The 23171-nt window shown below is 49.2% G+C and overlaps 2 protein-coding genes and 1 long non-coding RNA gene across 7 annotated transcripts in view; 1 reads left to right on the top strand and 2 right to left on the bottom strand.

Annotated features, from left to right (window-relative positions):
- The window catches only part of PGPEP1L (pyroglutamyl-peptidase I like), a 45203-nt gene extending 34859 nt beyond the window's left edge, over positions 1-10344 (top strand). Inside the window, exons 3-5 of one of the 4 annotated variants that reach the window (XM_077870139.1) lie at positions 7906-8028; positions 9190-9416; positions 10081-10344. In XM_077870139.1, the coding sequence (XP_077726265.1) occupies positions 7906-8028; positions 9190-9416; positions 10081-10330 (600 nt within the window). In that variant the 3' untranslated portion in view covers positions 10331-10344. The other 3 variants (XR_013363800.1, XR_013363801.1, XR_013363805.1) reach the window with 3 other exon arrangements.
- LOC144296864 (uncharacterized) lies at positions 4469-9308 on the bottom strand. Its single transcript, XR_013363806.1, has 3 exons — positions 9163-9308; positions 7890-8963; positions 4469-4671 (listed from the first exon to the last, which is right to left on the bottom strand). It is a non-coding gene; the product is annotated as an uncharacterized LOC144296864 (long non-coding RNA).
- A 3534-nt stretch (positions 10345-13878) lies between the features above and the next one.
- The window catches only part of IGF1R (insulin like growth factor 1 receptor), a 303627-nt gene continuing 294334 nt past the window's right edge, over positions 13879-23171 (bottom strand). For both annotated transcript variants that reach the window (XM_077870111.1, XM_077870116.1), the window contains exon 21: positions 13879-21612. In XM_077870111.1, coding sequence (XP_077726237.1) covers positions 21231-21612 — 382 coding nt within the window. In that variant the 3' untranslated portion in view covers positions 13879-21230. The remainder of the gene's footprint in view (positions 21613-23171) is intronic.

Raw genomic sequence — 23171 nt, 5'->3', positions numbered from 1 at the left:
CTTTTGTTAGGGATGCCTGGGTGACTCAGTGGTTGAGCATCTGCCTTCGGCTCAGGTCATGACCCTGGGGTCCTGGGACTGAATCCCCAACTGGGCTCCCTGCAGGGGAGCCTATGGCAGAGACATGAATAAATAAATATAATCTTGTCTCTCATGAATAAATAAATAAAATCTTTAAAAATTCTTTTGTTAGCGTATGTCACATTTTGTTCATCCGTCCATCCATTGATGGACATTTGAGTTACTTCCACCTTTTGGCCATGGTGAATAATGCTGCAATGAGCATAGGTGTGCAAATATCTCTTTGAGATCCAGCTTTCAATTCTTTTGAATATATACCCAGAAATAGGATTGTTGGATCATATGGTAATTCTATATTTAATATATTGAGGAACTTCCATGCTGTTGTCCACAGCAGCTGCACCATTTTGCATTCCCACCAACAGTGCGCAAGGGTTCCAGTTTCTCCACATACTCACCAACACCTGTTCTTTTCTTTTCTTTTTTTTCCATAGTGGCCATCCTAACAGGTGTGAATTTTTTATGTTTTCAGTTTATGAAAATAATAAAGAAATTAGCCTTGATCAGTATTTCATAGCTAGACTGATGCTGGCCTTGATTTGTATGTATGCAGGGAAATGAATTGTAACACTGCATAACATGATGCAAAATGTAAAATAATACATTTTTTCAGAGGGCCAAAGGAGCATGTCACCCTTGGGGCAAGGAATGCCACTGGTGATACAGAGGCTCTCCCTCTCGGATTCACTTTAATTTATTACAAGTATTTCAGCTGAGTTAATGGGTTTCAGGATTATGTTAACTGGTTTTAATTAATCTTTATTTTTAAAAAAATTGTTATTTATATATTCTTGGGGTGGGTGCATGCACTTGAGAGAGCGATTGGGGGGAGAGGCAGAGGGATAGGGAGAGAGAATCTTAAGCAGGCTTCATGCCCAGTTTGTAGCCTGATGAGAGGCTCAATCTCACAATCCCATGATCATGAGTGTCCAACTGAGCCATCTGGGTGCCCCTAACCTAATCTTTAAATTATAGACAAGGAACTCTCAAATATAATCTACAAAACCCCCCAAATAAAAGACAATATTATTAATGCAAACCTGTGAAAGAAACAGTGATACTCTTCCTACCGCTCCAACGAGCTCTTTGCCAGCTAAGGTCTTTACATAAAAACAATGACCATCTGATAAGAAATTGCCTCCTCGCCAAAAGAGGAGGAATTAAGAAAACCATTGAAAATATAGATTTAAATCCACTTAGGAATAATGAAACCTACTTGAAGGGTGTATCATGCCTCGAGATGTCAAGACATCATCAGCTAATGATAGTGTTTGTGTATGTGTATATGTGCCTATGTATGCACACTAAAATTTTTTACTAATGGGGCACATGATCAAAATTCTTGGAGACAGCTGCTCTAGATAGAGGTTTGGGGATTATAGGGTCTCTGTTTTTTTTACTGGATTTTTCAGACCATGACCCATGAGTGTGGAGGAATGACTCAAAGGATATTGGGAGTATGCTGAGACAGTTGTCATATGGAGAAGGGAACTTGGCATTGTTAAGAAAAAGAGAGTGATCTTTTAAATTTTATTTAAATATTTTATCTATTTATTTGAGAGAGAGAAAGAGCAAGAGCACAAGCAGGAGAAACAGCAGGCAGAGGGAGAGGGAGAAGCAGACTCCTCATGGAGCAGGAACCACTCCCTCCATGCGGGGCTCCATCCCAGATGCCAGAACCCTCAGATCATGATCTAAGCCAAAGGCAGACGCTTAGCCGACTGAGCCACCCAGGTGTCCAGAGAGTGACCTTTAAACAGAACCCCCAGATTTCCCAAATCACTTATGATTTCCTAAATTACTTAAACAGTTGACCTCACTGTTACGATAACATCTCCTTTGTGGCTACTTCCTGGAATTCCTCCCACCTTTATTTATTTTTATTTTTATTTTTGAAGACTTATTTATTCATGAGACACACAGAGAGAGGCAGAGACACAGGCAGAGGGAGAAGCAGGCTCCCTGCAGGGAGCCCAACGGAGGACTCCATCCCAGGACCCCAGGATCACGCCCTGAACCCCCTGAACCAAAGGCAGATGCTCAACCACTGAGCCACCCAGCAGTCCTGGTGCCTTCTTTTAAACATATCCTCTCTGGGCCTCAGTTTCTTTATCTGTAAAATAGGGGCATTGTTAGCACTTCATCAGGAGGGTTGTGGGGAGGTGCTGGGCTTAGTGCCCTACACAGCAAGCATTCTTCAGGAGCAGCTAGTCTGAATAGTGCACTATTTTTTTAAGCTTTTAGAACCAGAAAAATAGTATACACATGCTTTGTAAAAATCTTATAAAGAGTATAGAAAGAGTTGAGAATTTCTCCTACATATGTCACTTACACTCCAATAATAATAATAATAAAAGAAGAATCACCCCAACTCTTCCCTCAAGGGATACCCATTTCAGTATGTTTTCATTTCCATGAATGACTCCAGGAAATAGTCTGAGATCCTGATTTTTTTTTAACTTATTCCTTCTCAGGAGTTTTCCTGTGTCAATAAATTCACTGCAAAGGGAGGGAGAGAGGGAGGAAGAGGGATGGGAGGGAGGAAGGAAGAGAGGAGTGTCTGCACACATCTCCAAGCTTCCCTCTTGCTTTCCCTAGCACTCTCCTGCTAATCCTCCAAGCCCTGGGCAGAGGCCCCTCCTCCATGCAGCCCTCTCAGACTGCAACCCCCTGTGCACAGTTTAACCTTTACAGCAACCCATATGAAGGAGGTCCTGTTTTACTGTGGCTGATAGCTGGGGAAACTGAGGCTCAGTGAGTTTCAATGACTTGGCCAAACTCACACAGTTGGGAGTGGAAGAAGCAGAATTTGGGTTCCTTCTCTCTTACCCCAGGGCTTCTGCAGCCCAGGGTGGGAGGCCCACCCAGGCCTTCCCACCAGGATCCTGTCATCACTTCCCATTTCTAGTTGGAAACTCCTCTAAGAATGTGACCCTCTGAGGCATGCCAAGCCCTGAGCAGAGGACAGGCAGCCCTGCAGCCTGAATGACTGAACGAAGAAATGCATTCTTGCTGGCTGGTCCTAGTCCCGAACTTTCATCTGATAGGGGAAGCATCACATTTTGGAAAAACAGCAAGTGTTTTACAACACCAGTTGGTGCCACAGCCTCCGTGGATTTGAAAAAAATTCAGAGAGCAACTGGTGTCTTTTTTCCTTCCTTTCATTTCCCTTTGTTAAACTGCCATGTGTTCCTGGTGACCAGATTTCAGGCTGCGAGGAGACAGAAAGAAGTAGGAGAAGGAGACAGAAGGCGGGCTCCCTGCTTCCCCAGGACCTTTGCAACTGGTGGGATTCAGGTTTTTTTTGAGGGGTTATAGGCTCTGCATGGGTGCTCAGCGTCCCATGGGGCCTTGTCATTCCTCGAGCTAGCACAGCACCCTGGACTCTACCGTGGTCAGGGTGGTTATACCAGGCTCTGTCCCTGCCCTCCAGAAGCACAAACACTCTGCACTTCTAGCTGAGAAAGTGTGCCAGTCCGGGAGGCACAAACCCCTGGCTCCCTCCACGTTTGCAAAGAACCTACGCTCTGTGTGCTAAAGCAACCAGCCCTTCTCGGCAGAAAGAAGGCCTGCCTTCTGCTTATGCAGAATGTTCCACTCACCACTTCTGACAGGCCCCAGGCTCATCAAATTCTACTAAATGTCACTTTCAATAAATCCTTGCATGCCTTTCTCAAATTAATATGGATTAATTATAAGCATTGATCCCTCATATAAAGCCCTGACTATGTGCCAGGCACTGTGCTGGGCACTTTTGGGGGAACCCTCTCATTCAATAGTCATGAAAACTCTTCCGACTTTTCATTCTCCCCATTTCACAGAGAATTAAACGGAGTCGCACGAAGGCTAAATAACATGTCTGAGTTTACCCAGTGAAGTTGGCAGAGCCAGGTCTCAAACCAGCGTCTTCCTGACCCCAAAGCCCATGCCTTTCCCTGTGGCACTGTAGTTGGGCCCCCCTTCTGCCCCGCACCCTACTTGTTCTAGGCTGAGGGTGGTGACGATCATCAAGTTGGCTTATATTTGGTAAAATTCCTTTGTCTGCCATGGGCACTGTGTAGGTGGCCCAGGACACCAAAGTGTGTGTGTGTGTGTGTGTGTGTGTGTGAGAGAGAGAGAGAGAGGGAATGAGAGAGTGAGCTGATTGTCCACATGAGGCAGTACCTGGAGACTCTCTCCATAATTTCAAGTTAGAAAAAGTTCCTCAATATCCCAAATCAGATTCTGACTGCAGTCCCTGACTGTGTGTGGCACTTTCAAGCTCCATAAAGAGCCGGATGGATGAGTGGGCAAGCATCTGAGACTCCGCTAGGCCCCATCTCCTTACTGACCTGAAGCCCCTGTATCAGTCTGCTCGAGCTGCCATAACAAAATTTCATAGCCTGGGTGGTTTAAACAGCAGACATTTATTTCTCACAGTTCTAGAGGCTGGAAGCCTGAGATCAAGGTGCTGGCAGATTTGGTTTCTGGTGAGAACCGTCTACCTGGCTTGCAGGTGGTCACCTTCTGGCTGTGTCCTCATCTGGCAGAGAAAGAAAGGCTCTGGTTTCTCTTCTTCCTCCTCCTCCTCTTCCTCTTCCTCCTCGTCTTCTTCATTTATTTATTTTGAGAGAGAGAGAGAGCACGCAAGCGACCATGAGGAGGGCGAGTGGCAGAGGGAGAAGCAGGCTTCCTACTGAGCAGGGAGCCCGATGCAGGGATGCAGGGCTCCATCCCCAGACCCGAGATCATGACCTGAGCTGAAGGCAGATGCTTAACTGATGAGCCACCCAGGCGCCCCAATAAAATCTTTAAAAAACAAACCAGAACAAAAACAACAGAGGTGTCAGGTCACATGTGGAATGCCGTCCATCCCACGCCGGCTCTGTGAATTCCGAGGAGGCTACAGTTTGGCTTCCCTGCACTTTCTACTTTGGCAGGAGTGATGCCATGAGCCTCTGCGAAGCACAGCCTCAGACAGTGTTAGGGGTGAAGCATCCTTATAAAATGGGGAACCTGAACTCAGAGACAGACTCACCCAGAGGGAAGATGACAGGAAGGCCTGCAGAGACCCTGCAGGAGCCCAGGGCTGCCTGGGGCTCTCGGGAGCTGGAAGGAGCAGGTGAGGCTATAGGTTCAGAGGGAGTGTGTTCCTGCCGACACCTTGATTTTGGACTTCTTTCCTCCAGGCTTGGATAATCAAGTGTGGTCCTCAGCCACCCACTTTGTTGTGACAGCCAAAGGAAACTCATGCAAGGGAGCCCCCAAAAGCTGGTCCCGGACCCAGGCAGTGGCTGGGACACCTATAAAATGTCCAGGGGTTTGCTTTCTCTCTCCTCTCCTCTCAACTGCCTTGGTATGGGGTGGCAAGAAAAAGCTGAGGTAGGGAAAAAAAGCCCCCCGCCCCCCCTTCCCGCTGTGGCCTGCTTTGGCCTGGGCTTACACATGCCAACCCAGAGGCGGAGCCGCCTGCATTCCTCTGTGAAGAGGAGGCGCTCACCAGTCACTGCTGAGCCGGCTGGCTGCTGGGCCCGACTGGGCCTGCCTGGCTCAGGGTGGATGTGCCCACCTCTCCGGCGTAGCGCCTTTGCAGGCTTAGTGAGCATAAGTCATCGATGTTTCCACTGATGACTGAGCCACTGCAGCTTCTCAGGGGACAGCTCTGAAAGCAGATTCCCAGGCAACTCCATTTGGTTCTGGAGCTCTTCTGCAGCCTTTGCTCAGAGTCAGACCCCGTAAGGACCCCACCAAGTAGAAGAAACTAGTTCTTCGCAGATGTTTGGGTTCTGAGAAGCAGGCCTTGCTTCCTGCACCGGGAGCAGCCGGAGGGGCCGGGCCCTGTGCAGCCTCCCTGCTCCTTGTCTCACTCATTCCCCGCAGGAAGGCGGGGGGCAAGGTGGGGACACAGGAGTTGGAACCCCCTTGGTGTGTCTGGCCCTTGCAATGTCCACGTGGAGGCTTGGCCTGCTTCCTCCACAGTCGTCCAGGCCACTGGTCCTCCTCCCCACCTCCCACCACCAGAGTCAGGCAAAGGAATTCCCCCTTCAGGCCCCAAATGGGGATGTGATCTAGGTGCTTACTTTTGGAAGAGAACAAAACTGGAGCCAGGTGAGGGAACTGGGTTTGGAGCAGAGCCCCTCAGGAAGGCTGAGCTGGTCGAGGACTGACCCAGACACCAGAAAGTCAGAAGTGCCCCCCACAATGCAGCAGAGGCAGACCCGCAGGGGGCACATTGTCCCTGCCTGTCCCCTCTGAAGCCGAGGGCAGGGCCCTGGGATGTCCTGCCTATGACCTTTTGGGCAGGCCTGACAACCCCGGCTGCAGCCTCCATCCAAGGATGCACACTCCTGGATGTCCTGAAGTGCCAGGGAAGGGAGTCAGGGAAAACAGAGGTGCTAATCCCAAACCATCCTGGTGACAAGCACGGCTCCTGGAGCAGGGAAAGGACTGGGCCTAGGTTCCTGATTTAACGTTTCCCAATGGGGACTAGCACATGCCTAACATCTCACTCCCTGGCTTTCTTCCTTCCAGACTCCCACCTGTGAAGGAGGGCGCTTGCTCCCTGACCTTTTCTCCACAGCCCTGCTTTCCTCTCTCTGCCACCCCGTCACCCCACCCTACTCCATCCGGATTTCACCTAGACCCATGTTTTAGCAGTCCTGACATGCCGCTGTCTTCCCAGGATCCTCTCTGTGAGCTCCAGACACACAGATCCAAGGAATCGGGTCCCTCCCCTTCAAACTCAGCAGGTCCAAAGTCCTTGTGATACCCAGCAAGCCCACTCCCACCTCTATCCTCTTAGGAGGCAGCTCTGACCCATTGGTTCCCTGTGCATAATCCTTTGCTGGCTCCCTTCTGCTTTAGCTAAAGTCCAGCCTCTAGCTGAGCACTCAGTCTGGCTCTCACAGACGTTTCTAGCTGCTGTTCCCATCTTTCCCCATGTGTAGTGCTCCCCGATACACCCTTGGTGTTGGTGGGTTACTTGTCAAAATGCTGGTGGTGCTACAGGCAGTTAATGCTCAGCTGAGTCCAGGGGTGCTAACCATCCTGTCCTTGGAGGTGCAGGACACACGGAAGAAGGCTTCCACTGCCCCACGCCCACTGCCCAGCGCCAAGTCACACCATTTTCCCAAAGACTCGCCCTCGTGCTCCCCTGTGTCTCTGAAGTCCCTGCCCGGCACCCCCTTCCCCTGCTTCTTCATCTGGCTTGCTCCCATCTGCTCTCTACATCTCCCCTGCCTCCCTTTTGCAGACAATGTTCTAGCAGGCTAGGTCAATATGCCTCAGGTGTATCTACATCTCAATGGGACAGGCTTTCCAGGACCTTGAGAGGCAAGAACTGTGGCTCCTGCGGGCCCCTCACAGCAGCAGCCCTGTGAGCGCCTTGAGGGCAGGGTCAAGGCCCACAGAAGGCCCCTGGGCACAGAGTGAGAGAGTCCAGGGTTAGCTTTTCAGGGACTCTCCCAGCCCTCCATCAGGAAGGGTGAGTCTAGGGATGCCGGGGTGGCTCAGTGATTGGGCATCTGCCTTCAGCTCAGGGCGTGATCCCAGAGTTCCAGAATCGAGTACTGCATCGGGCTCCCCGCAGGGAGCCTGCTTCTCCCTCTGCCTGTGTCTCTGCCTCTCTCTCTGGGTCTTTCATGAATAAATAAAGTCTTAGAGAAAAAAAAGAAGAAAAGGAAAGAATAAAATCCTTCCAGAAAGAAAGAAAGAAAGAAAGAAAGAAAGAAAGAAAGAAAGAAAAGAAAAGAAAAAAAAAAAGAGAAAAGAAGAAAAGAAAGAAAAAGCAAAGCAAAGCAAAGCAAAAGAAAAAAGAAAGGTGAGTCTACCTGTTTCTTCCTGCAGGAGCTGTCCAAGCTGGGCCTGAACAGCGGCATGGAGGTGGAGCTGCGGATTCTTCAACTGCCTGTAGATTACAGGGAGGTGAAGCAGAGGGTCACCAGAATCTGGGAGGATCTTCAACCACAAGTAAATGATGGCCGGGAAGGCCCTGAGGCTGGGGGGTGGGGTGGGGTGAGGGGTGATGACTTGGTGGAGCTACAGGGCCTGTGAACCTCTGGACCCCCGACCTAGGGTGGCTGACTGAGGTGCACGCAGCTCCCGTGTCCCCGCCAGTATGGTCCCAGCCACTTTTCTAAGGTTCTGGGTCTGTTCGTAAAAGTTTAAGTTAAAATTCAGAGTGGATCTTGGAAGAAGATTTGGGAGAGAGAAAAGGAGGAAAATCCATGGAATCTCTATTCCTTGCCAGGACTCAAAGATAGTTTCCACCCAACGGCTAGGCCCTTGGGTTATTTCCCAGCCCTGCTCAGACAGGGCAGGTTGGCCCTGAGGTGAAGCTAGAGACAAGGACTTTTGGGGCCTGGAAGAGCGGCTGGGAGGATGGCCCATCGGCAGAGGTCCCATCTTCATCACACCTGGCTTTTTTTTTTTTTTTTTTTTTTAAATCCAAACAGAGTCATTATTTTAAAAACTGGTACAAATATCCACGAAGGAGGAAGGCCGGATGATGAGGTTAACACAACACACACCGCCAAACCATGAAGACAATCGTCCTGGGTGTTTTGATAAAACGCTCTGTGGCTATTTTTTTCAAAGAGGAAAAATAATAATCAGCTCTCAAAATCCTAACCACATTTTATCACATGGTCACTAACTCCTTTATATTAGAGTCTCACAAAAGAGATGGAAGATTCCCCCGAAACGCTAAGCTCCTCCGGGGCTAGTCTTGGCGACGGGCGACCCCCCGGGAAAACAAGGGGCGAGCACCGCCCTGCGAGAGCATCTGCCCGGATCAAAGGAGCCCCAGTAAATGCCACGCGGGTCGGTCTCCAGCTGTCTCCCGTTCCGGCGCGTTCATGAGGGCAGGTCAGCGGGGCAGCCTGGAGCTCGTGCCAGATCTGGGCCTTGAAAACAAACACATTTCGTTTATTCACTCATGAGAGGCACAGGGCGAGGCAGACGCAGGCCGCGGGGGAAGCAGGCTCCCCGGGGAGCCCGACGGGGGGGGGCGGGGGTGGACCCCGGGGCGCCGAGGCCCCCACTCGGCCGAGCCCCCAGGCGCCCCCGAGCCCGGGGAGCAGCGCCGGCCTCGGTTTCCCTAACCCCCGGCTGCCGCGTCTACTGGCGCAGCTCGCGGTGCACGTGGGCCTGGACGCCTCGGCCAAGGCCATCCTCCTGGAGCGGCGCGCCAAGAACCGCGGCTACCGGGACGCCGACGTCCGGGGCTTCCGGCCGGCGCGCGGGGAGTGCCTTCCGGGCGGCCCGGAAGTGGTCGCGTCCGGGGTCATCGCGAGGGCGGCGAGCCGGCGCGCGGCCCCGGAGGGCGTGGCCGTGGCCGTTTCTGGAGATGCCGGCAGGTACGTACGTCCCGCGGGCGTCCGGTCGTGCGGAGGCCGCCCCGTGCCGCCTGGCTGGGCACTGGCCGCCCCGGGGCGGCTGCTGCCCACGTGCGCGATGCCCGCCCCGCCCCGGCCCGGCCCGGCCCGGCCTCCGGTGCGTGGACAGGCGGCAAGACGGGAAGGCGTGTCTCGAGGGCCACCAGCGTTTTGTGGATGCTTTGTTTCTCTTTATTGGGCCCGGGTGTGAGTTCACTGTTCTGCTTTAGCCCCACGTAGAGATAAATTCGCCTTGGTCTCTCAACTCTGGCCCCCAGTAGGTAGTTTTCCTCCACCCCCCCACCCCCCCCAAGAATGAATATGCAGCGAATCACTGTACAGTGACTCAGTAGACATGAATGAGAGAGGTTCGGGGTGTAAAGGTGTCATGGAGTGGTTGCTTGAAAATCGGGCCCCTTCCCAGGCCCCGCCACTTGCTGGCTGTGGGACCATGAGACCAAGAATCAGCCTCTTCCTGGCTCATTCCCAGCAAAGGGGTCATTCAGAGGCAGAGCAGCAAAACCTGCCTCCGTGGGTGGCAGTGGGACTTCCTCGTGCGTTGGGGATGCTGCATTGTCCCTTTATATTTTCCTGGGGTTAGAGGTTGTCCCAGGGAGTAACAACATGGCATTTCGTGTGGTTGCAGATACGTCTGCGAGTACACCTACTACCTGTCTTTGCATCATGGAAATGGACGCGCGGCACTCATCCACGTGCCTCCGCTATCCCATTGGCTCCCAGCCAGCGTGCTGGGAAAAGCCCTGCAAGTCATCATCCAGGACATGCTGGAGGAGATGAGAAAGCCTGAGCTCAAAGCCTGGTTTGCAGAAAACTCAACCTCGGTGATTCCAGCCCAGGGGGGCCAGTTGGGGGATTGCCTCTTTAGAGAAAATTAAATGTTTCAATCTTGTGTGCAGAGTTCAACTGTGCTTTAAGAGACTTTTAAAAAATGGCTTGTAAAACCTTTTACACAGAGGAAGAAAGCTCTGAATTAGCCCAAAGAAATCACAAAGGGTTATTTTATTGTCAGAAGAAAGAAGAACACTCAAAGGCAGACATTTCACAAGGGATTAACTAGCTTCAGTTATGGTTTTCTTGACAATAAAATGAAATCCTAGTAATTTTTTTTTTTTTTCTCTTAAAACTGTGTAGGAGCCAGTGTGATCCTGCCCAGATTGCCAAAGCCACAGACCTGTTGGGCAGAGCTGTATGTGATGGGTTGATCTGTGACCAGCTGGCCAGGGGGAAATACAGGTGGAGTGGCCGCTCAATACCCCCTTTCTGGCCCCCAGACTCATGCATCCAGGTGTTGTGTGCAGCTTCTGATCACTGAGTCTCTAGTGTTTGGTTTTTCTTTTTTTCTCCTTTTAAAAAAATTGTGTTTAACATACATACATGAAATTTACCCTTTTCACCAATTCACTGTTTGTGTACATTCACTTGTGCAGTCATCACCACCATCTATCTCTAGAACTTTCGCAACATTGCCAACTGAAACTCTGTCCCCAATAAACCACATCTCCCCTCCCCCCAGCCCTTAGCAACCATCATTCCACCCTCCATCACTGAATTTGACTACTCTAAGGACCTCGTGTAAAGGACACTCTTTGTCCTTTTGTGACTGGCTTATTTCGCACAGGATAATGTCTTCGAGGTTCATCCACGTGTATCAGAATTTCCTTTTTTTTAAGGCTGAGTGATATTTCATTGTATATATAGACCACATTTTGTTTATCCATTCATCCTTTGGTGGACACTGGGTTGCTTCCACCTTTTGGTTATTGGAAATACTACAACTGTGTACACTGGTGTGCAAAGATATGTAGAGTCCCCAGTTTCAGTTCCTTTATTTATATCCCTAAAGGTGGAATTGCTGGATCATAAGGTAATCCTACATTTAAGTTCTGAGGGACTGCCATACAGTTTTCCATGGCAGCTGTGCTATTTTATATTGCTATTAGTAGTATTTGCTCTTAAAGCAAAGAATACTAGCTAGGTTTGGCTTCTCTGCCATGTTGGGTGTTATCCCTACTTTTTAGAAAGAGAATCTCCCCTTTTCAGCTGTCATGTTGCCTTTGGGCAAGCACTGCACTGGGTCTTGTGCCAAGTTGCTCAGAGCAAGGTCTTACATGTTTAGTGTTTTCTGGGGGCAAACATCCATTGAGATACATTGATTTTGGGGGGAAGGGGTTGAGGTGGCTAAGGTCTGGGAAATTTCTTGTTATGGTGTTGTGCTCACAGCTATCACTTTCACATAATTACATCTAAAAAAAAACATCGTTTACTTAGTGTCTAGATTCTTTTTTTTTTTAAGATTTTATTTATTTATTCATAGAGACACAGAGAGAGAGAAAAAGGCAGAGACACAGGCAGAGGGAGAAGCAGGCTCCATGCAGAGAGCCCCATGTGGGACTCGATCCAGGGTCTCCAGGATCACGCCACGCCACCGGGGCTGCCCATTACTATAAGGAAAAGCATTTGCAACTTAATAATAACAAAGGAACCGGGCAGGCCTTGCTTGTTTTATCATTAGCTCTCTAGCATACTTGAGCCTTTGGTACAGACTTTACAGAACCCTTTTTGCAAATGAAAACTGGCTTATTTGACATAAAACAGATCAGAGTCACTTTGCAGCAGACCAAAGCCAGCCAAGTGGGGTGGGATGGTATGGCCAGCATGTGTAGGTCCAGCTGCACGGTTGTTAACGTGGAGACCCTTCTGCATTTGTAGGCAAACACCTGCTACCCAGAGCCCTGTCCCCCTCTCGCATTGTAGCTTCTGTCTCAGGCCCGGGGCAAGCAGGGGGCCTTGAGACCCCGTCTCAGTGTTATTTCAGATTGCTTGGCACCAAGCCATACACATACACATTTTATAAACTTTCAAATGTCACCTCAACGGGGAGGCCCACCAAGATATTCCCTCTTGGTGAACGTTATCATCTCTCCCTGTGTGCCCTCCGGTGTTCTTGAGGAAGAATCCCAAAGGCCCCATTCACCTCCTGGTCTAAGCAGCCTGCCATCTGCTATTGGTGCCTACTGGGGCCTGTTTACTTGTGGCTGATACGTGGTGGTTCTGAGTCTGTTTGAAAGCTGACGCAGCTTGAACTCGGGGGATGGTCACTTACTGGGGGATGGGGGGCGTCTCTGGGCACTTCTGCGTGCTTGGTTATCTATTAAAAAAAATCCTTCCTTTGCAGAGTTGTGAACATCCGGTGAAACCATTCCATCAGTGATGAATGCATCCTGTACAGACACACCCAAGTGCGGGCTTGTAGCTGGACCTGTAAGGGGTAGATACACACAGAGCCCCACTGGATCTATGGCCTTAAATTGGCATGGTAGAGGAGGTGTTAGCACTTGTGAAGACTCAGCACCTTTACCCAGAGAAGAGACTGCTGCTGCCTGGGGCTGAGGACAGGTGGCCAGGGTGCCGCAGCTAGCTGAAAGCACAGGTTTACCTGCCTGGGCACATAGGAGCGCCACGATGGACTCCTGGGTCCCCCTTGCTGGCCGCTCATAGGCTTGCTCATATGTACCTTGGAAATGAACCTTGAGCTACTTTGACCATTGAGTGCCAGCTACTCCGTGACAATGGTGAACAAAAACCCCAGGGCAACACCAAGGGCTTGAGAGAATCTTCTGAGAAAGGCCTTTTGTCTTTAGATCCAAATAACTGTGAGACTCACTAGATCTTAAATAACTGTGGCCTTTGTCTCCCGCCTTCACCTGGCTCTTTAGACTTTTTATATGGTGGCCTGGCTTTGTTCCTGGAGTAGTTTCCTATGATCAAAGTTCAGTGAAATGATCAGCTTGCCCTCCTGATGTGTCTATACATCTCTGGTGTGATTCCACAACATTTACAGCTTGTTTCCTTTGAACATATATTCACATTTTTTACTATGGCCATTTCCCCTGGGGGAAAAAAAAAGATGCCTGGATGGTAGAGGCCTGGGGACAGGCCAAGATCATCAGCTAGAAGGTAACCTTCTGAACACCTCCAGCGAGCCACGTCCTCTGTGTGCTTGCTTACTTCTCCCCTGCGTCCTGAGTAGGTATGGTGGCTGTGAGGTACCAGCCAGGACAGGAAATGTGAAGTTTAAGTCCTTTGTCCCAGAGTCACCTACAGCAAACCTGCCCTGGCTTGACTTGTCAGTGGAAGATAGAGGAAAAGTCTCCAAATCAGTCAAAAACAGATTTCTATATTTTATGTATTCAGATTTTCTTCTAGCTGATTTAATGGAGTGAGAAACAGAATAGCTTCCTTGTCTTCCCCAGCAATTTGCATGCTGAGAAGGTTCAGCTGTCAGAAATAAAGCAAAGCCTTCACACAGAACACCTCCAAGCGACATGTGTGAACACACATGCCACACGTAGCTCAGCTTCCCTGCCTCAGAAGCGTGGTGATCCTTCCAGAAAGGGAGAGGAACGAAATCAGAGACCAAAAATGCATACAGAATTCTTTTATTTAACTTAAACCATGTAGTACTTTAACTACTAGAAAAAAGCAGAGTAAGAGAAACTAAAGTTGCCTTAGCTTCAGCCATTCAAAATAGACAAAGTTTCTTTTTTTTTCCCATAATGTAAAGAATCCAGAGTATATCGCAGTAACAGGAATAAATTCTTACAACAGAATATACAAAAACATTTTGAAATTTTTTTCATCTACTGATTTTTTTTTATATAAACAGAGGAATTTTTTTTTTTAGGAATAATTTATACACAGAAAGTCATTTTATGTAACAAATTGGCCATGTTATTACTTTTTTTTTTTTTTTTACTTTTTTAAAAAACGTTTTTTAAACAAGAAAACTCAGAAAATGCATTATTTGCGATGCATCCATTCCATTGCGCCTTCTGGTTTGATTTTTTTTTGTTTTTTTTTTTTTGTTTTTTTGTTTTTTTGTCCCAGAGGTAGACATACTCTGGCAAACCTCTCACCTCAACCTCACTGGCTTAGAAAGCAGACAGGTGTTTTTGCCAAGCATCTATTCCACCTGTGGATGTGTCTATGCAACGCCAAACATCTGACTGAACAGTTGAAAACAAAAATGTTTCTGGACCTTTCTCCCATGTAGTGCAAAGCATCCAGATGTTTCTAATGATAGAGATTTTTGTGGAGAAGTGTAGACATGGCCAATAATCCATTGGGAGTTAGAGGAAATGGAGTCCAACTGAAACACATTTTCATGTGTGTAGTTTTTATTGAAAAGGACTTGTTTTGGACTAGAAAAATGTGTCTTCAGTGTTCTGCCTTAAATAAAATAAATAGGGTCTCTTCCTTGTTATAACAAAGCGCTAATCACAATATGAGGCATGTAAGCAAACGGCCTGTGTGCACCAGAATTACCATCATTCATGTGATAAGTCTGTATGTATGCTGTGATCACTGTGAAACCATTAGTTGTGCCATCAAGTCCTTCCCTCTCTGGGCATTGCACGACAATGGGAACCACCAAACCAACCAAACCAGATACTCAGGAGTGCCAAACGCACTGCTGAGCTGCAACACCTTTGCTGTGTCCTTGGCCAATGAGGTTCTCTCTGTTAAAGTAGCTACACTCCAAAGGGAAATGACCAAAGATGATCCCAACCAGAGGGTTCTGGAAGACCAAGATACTGAAGATACAGAACTACTTCTTAAATCATCATTCCTTTGTTATAAACTAGGGCACAAAGCATGGGGGAAAAGAGGGTGAACCACGGCCTGGGTCAGGGAAAAATCCTTTTTTTTTTTTTTTTTTTTTTTTTGGCATATTGTAAAGCTAGCTAGTAAACAGGTGTCCTAAAAAAATGGATCACAAACACATATTTGCACACACAGAAAAAAAAGTGTCTTTAAATTATTTTCAGCAATTATAAACTACAAACATTTTATAAAATTATTCTATGTTCTTACAAAAATGCAATGAAACATTTAATTAGTTCTTGTAAACCAGATCTTCGTCAACTGACTACCCGTAATCTACTGGACTTAAGAGCCCTATTGAAAACGCTAATGAGTGACTAATTAGAACAATGTTTACCAGAAAGATGTGGACACACACAAACGTGGACATACAGATGAGTGATTATGTTCTTGCATAAACAAAATAAAACAAAACCCTAACGTCATGCCTCAGAACTGACAACTGACGGGTGCAATGCAGTTCGAGTTCTTTGAACGATTTCACTGAACTCTGCAACAACAGTTTCCAAAGGAGGATGTCAGTTTCTTTGTTGAAACCAAATGCCCATGGATGACTGTTGAGACTTGATGTGGTCTGATACCTTCAGAAACCATCAAGTTCAAAACATGGCCCACACTTCTTCCCAACCCCATACCCTTCTGCTTGCCATTCTTGGCTTCATGTCATGTCATGACCCTGTTAACAGTGGTTTCCTACTGCCTCATCATCCCACTGTCAAAGAGTGTTCAGTCTGCTTTTTCTTGAAGTGAACGAGTCATGTAAGCTGGAGGCCTGTCTAAGGTCTGTATCTTCAGCATCTCTGGCAACAGAGGTTCAATCTAAACAACATCCTCTCTTGAAATTCTCATTTGTACCACCGACTAGTCAGAGGGGAATAAGAAAGGTTGACTTTCATAACCGGTGCTTAGAGAGTGGATCTGGTCCGTATCTCCCAATGCTGCTTAGCCCAGGAAATTTAAAAAACAAAAAACAAAAAAACAGCCAACAAACACAAAAGTAACAGTAACAAAAGAACAAACCCCAGACCTTAAATACATTAGTGGGACTGCTGGAATGGGCCAAGGCATACTGTGGAGCTTTACTGTCAACAGGAGTGGGGGCCTATGTTTTGGAAAGGAGTTGCCTTTGACACCAGCCCCCCCAAGGAAGACCCAGCAGTAACAGCTGAGGACCTGGGACCAAGCATCCTAGACTCCTCACCGATCTGAGCTAGTGTGATCTTTCCAGCAACAGGATGCAACAGCAGCCTGCATCATATGTGCAGCCACCTGCCAATGGAGGTGAGCTGCTGAGAAAGGGGCTTTGGTGGAACAAGCCGGCCTAGAGTTTGGCATCATATTTGGCTTGTAAATCTGTTATCCCAACCACAGCACGCCGCAACTGCTAAGCATTTTGCCATTGGGTAGTTCCCCAATAGCCACTTTTTTTTTTTTTTCCCAATTTTACCAAGCCACTTTTCCTACCATTGAAATGTTGTCCCAAGTCACAAGAAACATGCTGGAAGGAGAGGCCAGTGTTGTCCAAGAACACGGTCTTCTATCTTCCAAGGAGGAAGCACATCCCAATTGTGTGTCAAATGTCATGACATCCCATAAAGAGAGAGCTGGGGTAGTCTGGGTGTCACACAGCTGAAGTTCGACAGTGTCTCCAGAATACACCAGCTCCTGCTGCCTCAGGGAAGGGCCGTGTGTGCTAATGTTTTAACGCTCACATCAATTCAATGATGTGCCTCAGTGGTTCACGTCACTTCAAGCAGTGTGAGCCGCTGTCAGAAGAAGGTTGCATGGAAAAATGCCACAACTCAGCTTGATTAGATTATTTGGAGCGTACAAAAGAGAAAAATCAAGAAGAGATTGGAAAATCAGCATAAAATTAGGCTAGAACTGTGGATAGATGATGCCTTGGGATAGTCAAGGTGGGTGGTTTGGTCCAGTAAAATGACTGCACCATCACACAAGCAAAAAAATTTTTTTTTATTTAAGTGTTTCTGAAGCATTGGTTATGATGGGCACTACACTATTAATGTTTTCTTTCTACTTAAAGAAAAACCACCTACAGAAGACAAAAACAAGAGGACACCAACAACTCGGACAGTTTAAACAAAACCCTTATAACCAGCTGAATGATCTGTAGAAATCCAGTTGTGGAAACCGGTAGGTATGTGCAAAAGAGGAGCGGCCACTATTCCAAGGGGTCATCTACAGTGTGGAAGAAGAAAACCCTGATCCAACAGTATTTCTCAGTGACCTTAAGATGCCAGGGGCCTTGGGAAGAGAGCATAGTGTTCTCGCAGGAGGAAGAGTGCTCCTGAGCTTCACTGCAGTACTGGAACTGAAAGGAGCCATCCACACTTTGGGAAAACCCCCCACCATGTTTCCCAGATAGAGTCACCAGTGCCTGTGAGAGCAGCTGCTGGAATTGGGACATGTGCCGTCCACCCCTGTGAGCAGCAGGAGGACGGGATGAAGGCACAGCTCCGGCGGGTCGCACACCACCCCAGCAGGAGGCTGGGCGCCGACCACCGGCCCCCCCTATCCAGCCTGGAGGTTTGGTCTCTGTTTTCCCCTGGGGGAGGAGGAGGTGAGGGTGAAGTGGATGAACAATCTGGAGAGAGGGGGACTTGTCTTCTCTGTACATCCTGAATGGGACTGGCTAGCAGATCAGGAACCTCTGCATTCTCCAGCAGGAGGCCTGGCGGACTGAGCTCTCAAGAGTACTGACGTGGCTGCACCATAAGATGGACCCAGCGCAATGACATCCTGTCCCCACCTGGAGCAGGCCTGGGCCACGCCACCGTGGCACCTTGCCAGGTATGATCCTAACCCAGAAACTGCCTGCCTGCCCCCCTCAGTACTTCCAGTGCTCAAAACCAAGGAAGTGAGTGCTCTTCCAATGACAGAATCTGTTTGTCATTCAATCTGCACAGAGGCTGGTTTAAAGACAGCCGGCCTGGGACTGCCAAGCAGCAGCACCCCTCCCCCACTGCATGCTCTGGCCCTCTGCTCACCTCCCAGCAGACAGCAGAGTGCAGCCCGCCCCGCCCTGCCCCCCCCCCCCCCCCCACACACACACCAGGCCGAGAGGAAGGAAATCCTAACACCTCACAACCTCTTAGGAAACCAAGTTAGGAGAAGAACAAAAGCAACACAAAACGAGATATCCCAGAAAAAGGCAAGCTGTCTGACATAAGTGGAGAGGTGTATTAGTGTTGCTTCGACCCAGGAATACAGCCTGGCCTCTCCCTGCCTCGCCTGGTGTGTGTGGCCTGTGGTGTAGATGAGGTTACCAGTATCAACGGCATATTGTCAGGTGCTGAGAAATGTGAGATGTATTCTTTTGTATATATACACATATAAAAAATAAGAGTGAGGTAGATAAATGTTTGAAAAACAAAACAAAAACCCAAAAACAAAACCCAAAAAACCCAAAAACTGTCCTGTCTTACACACATACACACAAAACCCTTTTCTCAGTATTTAAATTCATAATGGGGCTTCTTTACAGTGATTGAAACTGATATCACAAAATAAATTAAAAGAAAACTCCTACATATAATACCTTCTTAATTAACTTTTTTCTTTTTTCTCATTTTTTTTAAGGGAAAAAACTATGGAACAGAGGCTAGAGAATATTGTAGGACTGAAGCTCCAGACAAGCAGAAACGCACTATGCACTTGCTTTCTCGTGTTTAATCTCCAGTCACAACTAGTAATCCTCATATTTTAGCTTTGTTCTTACTCATAATTTAAACATTTCCATCCCAGAAGCAACTTGTGCGCTGTCATCACTCTGGTGAGAAGTGCTAAAAACTAAACAAAACAAGACCCCCAGGCCCCCGAAGACTTGGATTCCTGGCCAAGGAAAAGCAGGCCAGGCTGGGGCCCTGGTCCCCTGGGAGCGAGCAGAGGGGCTCCCCAGCCACTGCGGCTCTGCGCTCACCCCGACCCGGCCCTCTGGCCACGGACATGGGGGGCAGTGGGAGGCTGGTTGACAGCCTGGAGGAGGCGGCTGCCCCTGCACACCCTGTGCCCCCTGCAGTGCCAAGGAGGTGCCTGGGGATTTTCTGGTTCTAAAGACAGGTAGGTTGGTCTGGAGGGTGGTGGCGGAAGCCCTGCTCCACTGCACCCTTGGACTCAGCAGCTCTTTTTCATGGGATGGGAAGGATTAAATATCCATTTTAAAAAAATGAAAAAAAAAAAAAAAACAACCCCAAACCCCAAAAACTAGTAATCCAGATGCCTAGTGTCTGCAGCTAAAACTGCTGTTGTACCCAAGAATTAAAAAAATAGATATATGTGTGTCACAACCGAAACAAAGGTGAGGGCAAGAGAAGGTGAGACTTTCCAACAACGGTGACTTGAAACACTGAACAAGGATGTGCGAAATATTTAACCTTTTTTTTTTTCTGACCTGAGTTTGTATCATGTCTTGCACTGTAACAGACTCCAGCGCTGTGTGGGAGCAGGCTGAGGAGTGGGGGGGCCTTCCCACTGGGGGGGCGCCCACCACCCCCAGCCTGCTTCCTGCGCCAGCCTCGTGCCCACAGAGCCTATGGGTTAGAACGGAGCTAACGGGTAGAGGGAGCGGGGAGGGGAGGGAGTGTTTATAAAAAGGCATCAAACAGTTCATGGCAAATTATGTTATAGAAGTATTGGTTACTGGGAAGAGAGGAAGAAAGTCACGCACGCTAGTACAAAGCATAAGAAGTTTCTTGGAGTGAGCAGAAAGGGAAGAAGGGTAGACCTGAAGGTTTTCATAGATTAAATCCACAAAGATAAAGGACAAAAAAAATAGCAGCTTTTTTTTTTCTGTACAGACGTATAGATGAATATCTGAACCGTAAAAAAGTTATAAAAGTGACATTAAAGACGATGTGTATGCAAATGTTTCATGGTCTAACATAGAACTGTAAGACCCATGAAGAAGTCCTAGTAACAGAGAGAATGTCAACAAAGCTTAGAATGCTTGAATCTGTTTACTGCTTTTCTTCTTACTGTTGTGGTGGTGTTTGAATTTCTTTCCTTGCAAACCTGCACCAACAGTTGGGCTGAGTCCCTGGAAACTCCTTCCCGTCTGCATCCTGGGGGGCCGGGAGTGGGGGCTGGGGTTGAGGGGTGGGGGACAGGAGACTGGCACGTGCGTGACCTCCCCTTCAAGCCTGTCTGCCAGACTCTCCACAGGGCCTGTTTCCTCCAGAATTGCTGGGGGCTGGCGGGCGGGTGCGGGGTAGGAGGCTTCGGCCTCTCCTAGGCTTCATGGAGAGAAGCTCCCCATCTGCCCACTTCTCCCCAATATTAACCTAGTCAGGAGCAACTAGACCTGCGTGAATGTAAGACTGGAGAGGAACACCAGGGGTGATCGGATGGACTGCAGCCTCAGCAGGCAGACTAGATGCCATGCTGGCCCCATGCCTCTGGGAACAAGGGAATTGGTGCGGGGCTGGGAGGGAGGAAGTCAAGGATTTGGCAGAATTTGGCAGCATTAAAATGGTAACAACCTTGAATGAACGATGACCCTTTTTCAATTTTGTATGTTCCTAAAAAGGTGAGAGATACAGTTAAAAAAAATCCGTCTCAATGTGTTCATGTGCGTGTATGTTTATAAAGACCTACGGTGACAGGCAGGTGTGTCCAGGGTGACGTGGGGCCGCGGGGAGGGACAGCCAGTTAGTTCCTTACTCTGATCAAAAGGGCGTCCCAGATGGACTTGCAGCAAAGGTTTTTCCATTTTGAAGCATAAAGAAAGAGAAAGGTGAGAGAGAAAGAGAGAGAAATGTGAGAGGGAGGGAGGGAGACAGGTCTGAGAAGAGACGGGGAGTGAGGAGACTCGATTCTCGAGTGTTCTGTTGCTATTAAGTGTTGTCGTTAAGGTTCTTGAAGGCCCATGTCAGTTAAGGGTTTGGGTAGGGAAATAAAAAGCTGCTTGCATATTGAAAAAAGGAACATCCCAAACGTGTTTACTGCAGAGAAGCCGTCTCCCGCGGGCAGCATTGGCAGTTCTGAAGATCCACTGAGGTACAGGAGGCTGTGGCTAGATTGTTAGAACTCCCCCCCACCCGCCGCCCCGCGTGCACACACGTTACTGTCTGCACGGGATTCGGGCTCCAGGGATCAGCAGGTCGAAGACTGGGGCAGAGGCAAGGCCCGCTCGTTCTTGCGGCCCCCGTTCATGTGCGCGTAAGGCTGTCTCTCATCGAAGCTGGCTCGCAGGACCAGCACGCCAGGGCCTGGGCCGTTCTCGGCCTTGTGTCCTGAGAGTCTGTCAGGCAGAGGCAGGGACGACGAGGAGGCCGACGGGTCCAGGGGGACACTCTCCATGTTCTCCGGCTCCAGGTCCAGCTCCTCCGGCTCGGGCGGCTTGTTCTCCTCGCTGTAGTAGAAGGAGACCTCCCGGAAGCCGGGCTCCATCTCGTCCTTGATGCTGCTGATGATCTCCAGGAAGGAAGGCCTCATCTTGGGGTTGTACTGCCAGCACATGCGCATCAGCTCAAACCTATGGTGCACACAGACAGGAGATGGGCCGGGCTGCGAACGGACTGTTCGCTGCGGTCCCCCCGGACTTGGGCACCCCGATGGCACGGCAGCTCGGAGCCTCTGCCTCTCCCTCCTGGTGGCCCGAGCGAGCAGCCTTCCACTTCTCCCATCTGCTCTCACTTCCCCCTGGGACCCGGGCCCTCTGTGAGACGAAACCTAAACTCTCGTTTTCCAAGAAAGGACAGATCCAGGGCCACACGCAATCTGTATGGTGAGAGCTCTAAGACATAGGGAGCGGGGGTGGCCGGGTTTCGGCTCCAGTCGTGATCTCAGGGTCCTGTGATCGAGCCCCGCATCGGGTTCTGCACCCAACAGGGGAGTCTGCCCGACACTCTTTCTTCCTCTGGCCCTCCTGCCACTCTCTCTAAAACAAATAAATCTTAAAAAAGAAAAACAAAAACCCTACATAGCCCCAGGCTGCACTGAATTGAGTGACAGTCCCAGGGAAGACCTGCAGTCAGGACCCCACCAGGCAGGGAGGGCCAGCCTGTGCAGGAGATACCCCCCCCGCCCAAGAAAGAGGCAGGCGGAGACACAGCGTGATGTCCAGGCTGGGTCTCATCCGCTGGGCATGATGGCACCAGGGCTGCCAACCTCTGAGAAGCCCTCAGAGTCAAGTGGACCACCACCAAGTCCTGGCAGTGGGACGGAGCTCCCCACTGGAGAGCTGGAAGCCTCAGGCCCTGAGCCAGGGGTGGCCAGGGGAGGAAGGGGTGCTTCTTACTGAACCACAGGACAGAGAGACCCAGCTTAGGAGACCTGGGGAGCAAAAAGGAGGGTGATGGCACAAACATCCAGGCTGGCCACAGAGCTGGACGAGGCCATGGTTCTGAGGAGGAACTGGCCAGTGGCTCTTCTCCTGTGATCTTCAAACAAAAGAACCTGCCCTTCTACTGCCGTTCTCGCCCGAAAATTCTATTCTCCATTTTGTTTGAGAGATTCTAGCTAGAGAGATGTTTTTTAATAAAAATGGCTAAATGGAACTCCCCATTTTTAAGAAGCACAGAACACCCCAAATTGGCTTCTCGCTTCCTGTTAGACTGACCGCTAGCTTATGTCTGGCCCAGGGGAGAAGCCAGGGGAGAAGCCCTGTGGGACACAGAAACCAGCCTGCAGGGAAAGCTTCTAAGCTAACTAACTACCTTGAAAGACCTGGGGGGAAGGGGTCAGGTGGTGGAGGGCAGAGTAGGTGACCTTGAAGGAGGGTGGGAACAGGAGCAAGGCTTTCTGTTTGTGCTGCTGCTTGTTCCTATAAATCACGTTTTATTGGGACAGCCATGCCCACTTGTTTACATATGTCCAGGCTGCTTTCAAGAGACAAGTTCTAGTTGAGTGGTTGGAACACAGACCGTTTGGCCTACAAGCCCAAAGTATTCGCTGCATGGCCCTTTACCAAAAACATTGGCCACTGTGCTCTAGCAGAAAAAGATCTGGACAAAATATGAAGGCTGACTAGATTTTCCCCCTCCCAACAAAACCACCTGCACCTTGGCCATGCCACCAGTCCCAGGGCAGGGC

Source organism: Canis aureus, chromosome 2 (assembly GCF_053574225.1).
Source record: "Canis aureus isolate CA01 chromosome 2, VMU_Caureus_v.1.0, whole genome shotgun sequence".
Taxonomy (NCBI): Eukaryota; Metazoa; Chordata; class Mammalia; order Carnivora; family Canidae; genus Canis; species Canis aureus.
Note: the sequence above shows the minus strand (reverse complement) of the source record. Positions and strands in the feature narration are given on the sequence as shown.